Here is a 4,632-nt window from a genome sequence, read left to right on the forward strand (position 1 = left end):
CACACACACACACACACACACACACACACACACACACACACACACACACCACCACATTTCCAGTGTCGGATAAGGGCGGATGTGATCAACAACTTCTGTAACTTTCTGAAACCTATAATCTGACATTCTCAAAACAGTATTCTTTTCACAACAACTGCAAAAACATAAAACCTGCCGTGACGCTTACTGTCGATTACTGCTGCGTCGTTTTTGACATTAAAATGTTTTATTTTTTTACCACAAAGGTGTAAAAGGGTTTCCCCGTGCAGGGTCTTCTCTCTACAGTCCAACTCGACCTTGATGTAACTTTTCAACAAGCTGCTCTATCGTCAACGTTTCTTCTCTTCGATGGGTGCGTTGGGATGCTGGTGTGAGTCTATTCTTACTGCCTGGGTTATTGACAGCTAGACATGAAGTTTGGCTTCACTGGCTTCACGGGATGCAAAGACCGTCAAAAAAAACAAGCTCATCAATATTTATTTATTGTTTGCATGAGTACAAAGAAGGTGCCCGTCCTCACTAAGTGCTTTAATGTGATATTTACTCCAGGTGGCTCAGCAGAGTGAAGGATAACAATAAGGAGCCCACGGATTGATTGATTTCTCTGTCTGTATGTTTGAGGGGTCCTGAGTAATCTGATTATTTATGCACAGAAGTGCTCTTGAAGGCTTGTAGTCCACTTCAGTCTGCGGCTACTATTAGATTTACACATAGATTCCAGTGAGTCACTAACTATTGCTTCACTTCTTTTAGTTTTTCAGAAATCTTTTGACCCAATAAGCCAATCCCTCAGCCTCACTGCAGAGCTGCTCCAAAGAGACCCAACTGTCTCTGACAAATATTCTGTCAGCGCTGCATTTTCTTTTTTTTTTTTACGAGACTATAACAACATGTCACGCGGCGTTTGGCTCCTGATCGTCTGCAAAAACATTCTGTCAAAGTGTCCTTGAGAAGCACATCGAGCGGTGATGTGTTCAAGGTGGTCAAGATGAAAAAAAGTTACAGAGAACTGAGCTCTCTGGAACTTCTCCAACCTGATTTCTCCTGTTTATAATCTCATAATGAAGAGGCAAAGACATACACTTATGATCAATACGGCTCAATTTGATTGCTGGACATTGTGACTGCCTCCCATATGGTGCATAGCTTTAACAATAATCCTTTCTTATTTATCGTGTCATTTTAATATTTATTTTTGGAAAACGTCTTAAATTTATTTTAATATCGAATTCAAACTGTATTCATGTAATAACTAAATTGATCAAATTGTGCTTTTTTAAATATTTTTTCAGAGTAACATCTTAAAGCAACCTCAGAATTGAATAAGGTAGTTGGGTAATAAACTCATTGATAATCATAAATCAGTTACTGGTTAGCATCAGGGCCATAACAATGTAAATATAGAAGATGAGAAGTTAAAATATATTTCTCCGAAGCTGACGAACCTGCTTTCCTGAGTTTCCTGTTCCGGAACACGGACACGATGACCAGCAGGTTCCCGATAACATCCACCACGATGGTCGTGATCAGGACGCCGGCCAGCAGGGTCGCCACCCAGGGGAAGGACTGGTGCTGCTGACCCGGAGCCCCCTCCTCCCCGGGCGGGGTGGAGTTGCGCGGCCCCAGGGTCCCTTCCACCAGGGTGGGCTCATGGTCCTCCAGGGACATCAGTTGCGGAAGTTGCCTCGCGTCCAGGAGTCGCATCGGGTCGTGGTCGCGGAGGGTCGGTCTGTTCAGCATTACGCACGGGGATGCTGGAGGCGGTCAGTCAGAGTTGTTGGAGAGGGGAGGGGAGGGGGGTGCACAGTCCATATGATGGCGTCATGCTACATGATGAGCCATTTGAATGGGCGGTTTATATCTAATACTCAATATGATTTTACAATACAACAAACCAGCGGTAAACTACAACCCCACTAGTGTACTCGTGTACTACACATGTATGCCAGTAAGAAAAACATTATATAGGTTTAAGCTTCTTCATAAATTAATGTTGTTTTTCATAATGCCTGGTTTTAGGGTGCACTTCCCGCGTCCATGCGACTGGGAGCACCGGGGAGCTGTGCGCATCAGTGCGCGTAATGGCACTGGAGCGAGGGGTCCTTTAAGTCTCCAAACGGGAAATCGCAAGACCCTTGTGTGAAAGAAGAGGGTTATTATCTTTAATCCGTTCACTTGTCTCCGATGTAAACTAGACTATAAACCCGACAGGTGACTAATCATTAACGCTAGAATCTTCTGAACATTCGGACAGAAAACGCGATTAAAAATAATAAATCTTCTGAAAGCAAGCACGCGGGTTTTGCATTCGGCTCCCAATTCAACTGGGGAAAAACAAGTAAAACAAAACTGCAGATCGGAAGCATCTCAGGTCGACCGCTTCATTTTGTGAATTGAGTCCCTTTTCGCGCGTGCTGGAGTGATGTTTCCACTCTGAGGTTTCATTCACAAATCCGCTCCGTTATTTCATGATTCCAGCTTCAGGTGCCGGTCTGTCTCTCAGTCTGCCGGTCTTCGCGGTCACTCAGACCCTCACGTGCTGAAAGCAACTTCAACTCTGAGCGTCTGAGTCCTTGTCGACGACGTTTACGCGCCTTATAGCATCCAACAATGATGCTCTCTCTCTCTCCGAAAGTGCTAAATCTAGCGAGAAAGTGGACAAACCCCAAAATTATAATAATGGACGTAAACAACGAACATGGGATCCAGACCGAATGACATGATTGGACGGGTTTATTATAGTCCTGCGACAGCCACAGATAACTAATTATTGTCTTTTTTGTCAGAGCTTTTCATTTATTGATTGCTGTCTGGATGTTATGAGAATTTAAAACTTTAAACTTAAGAAACGTAACTCTGTCATTTAAAAAAATATATAACAAAAAGGTTTTCTAAAATCAGTCATAAATCATTTTATATCATCCTTTAGGATCATCAGAGTTCGGCAATTGGTATCGGCAGCAAAAAAACATCCATAATCGTGACATCTCTAAAAGTTCTATTTGCTCCCTTTGTTCTTTTGTGCTGATCCGATCCGTGATTCAAAACCGTGACACGACCTGAGCCGTGAGTGTTTAATGACCTCTTGCACATTTGTTTTACATGAAAGCATAGAATGCATTTCATTTCACCCCCAAAAAGAATAACATCATCGACTGTTTGCCCAAAACTGAACCACAAATAGCACATGACTTATAAATAACCTCACGGCAGCTCAGATGAAAACAATTCAACACAGGATGCGTGCATGCTGGAGGAAACAAGGAGATGGATGTGGACCATTGGCTGTAGTTCAAAATAAGAAGAGAAGAGAAAGGGGGTTTAAAAAGACAACATGGTCCCCGGAGACTTTGAATCATTCATTCATCACATCAAACGCTTCGTTCGCCAACTCTTTGGATTTTCATCCAAACGGGGCAAATACTCTCCTCTCCCTCATCCGACATGCACTTTGTTGGCGCTTAAAACAACAGAGTCTTCACTGTGAATAATATTGACTGTGTTGGTTGCATTCAAGCATCCACATGCGCGCACACACACACACACACACACACACACACACACACACACACACACACAGTATATGCAAATACACTTGTGCTTCTTTTGTATCTTTGACCTAACTCTGTGTTTCGGATGTGTTTGTTGATTGTATAATTATGCAGGATATCATTGTGAATACACAAAACATCCAGGAAGACACACACACACACACACACACTCATGCACAGAGACACAGAAAACCCTCTTGTGGTTGTTTTTGTGAACATATTCCATCTCCTGTGCTTCATGCATACATAACTCTTATCAGCAGATTCAGGGCACGTTCACACTCAGCATGTTCTGAGAGGTTTATTTAGAACCTGAGGCATTTACTCCCTGCGTTCAGTCAAAGAAGAGCACAGAGATGCACTTGAAGATGATGAATGGATGTCTGTTGATCAGCAGTTGGGCATGCTTTGAAAAAAAAACATGAAAAGTAAATGAAGCCTGGAAGTCGGGAGTGATTGAAAATTCACTTTCAGAGCAGAGTATTCCAAGAGTTGTACTTTTTTAATTACATTTTTTAATGTTTTAGCAGCAACTCTATTCTTACCTGAGATGAACTTAACTTTTAAAAAGTCCTCTCAATTAAACAAAAAACAAGGTTGTTTGTTTTTGCTTTCCAGAACGTCACGTGGACGTCTTCTGATCTCACGTTCCTATCAGCAGGACAGCCAAACTAAAAGCGACACAAACGTCTGTGACAAAAAGGATCATTTTTTGACACCTCGACTTCACGGAGTCTTGTCGTCACTGTGAGGTTGTCGCTTTGGCAGGAGTCCTTGTAAAGACCAGAGGACAGTGTCAGGCCCAGGAAGCTGTCGACAGAGCAGAGCACGGCTAAGGCACAACATCTCGGTGGGCGGCAGTCGGCAGTTTTCCTTAAACCACGCTCTGATAAAAGCCCCTGGATATAAGAGACTGCAACTGGTTGAAGATGAGAAGCAAACAGAGGTTGACCTTGAGGAAGAACGCTGTCGTAAGATGGTCGGCATTTACAGAAACAAGGTGCCTGGACCAGACAGGAGCATGCAGAACCTTAAAAGCTCACCTGGTCACAAATACACATCAAGTTTCTCATCAAATCAG

General features: G+C 43.0%; 1 protein-coding gene across 1 annotated transcript in view; it reads right to left on the bottom strand.

Annotated features, from left to right (window-relative positions):
- The window catches only part of mtnr1al (melatonin receptor type 1A like), a 13,284-nt gene extending 10,760 nt beyond the window's left edge, over positions 1-2,524 (bottom strand). The window contains exon 1 of the mRNA XM_031877007.1: positions 1,446-2,524. Coding sequence (XP_031732867.1) covers positions 1,446-1,740 — 295 coding nt within the window. The 5' untranslated portion in view covers positions 1,741-2,524. The remainder of the gene's footprint in view (positions 1-1,445) is intronic.
- Positions 2,525-4,632: the final 2,108 nt, after the last annotated feature.

Source organism: Anarrhichthys ocellatus, unplaced genomic scaffold (genome assembly GCF_004355925.1).
Source record: "Anarrhichthys ocellatus isolate YVR2014 unplaced genomic scaffold, GSC_Weel_1.0 scaffold122, whole genome shotgun sequence".
Taxonomy (NCBI): domain Eukaryota; kingdom Metazoa; phylum Chordata; class Actinopteri; order Perciformes; family Anarhichadidae; genus Anarrhichthys; species Anarrhichthys ocellatus.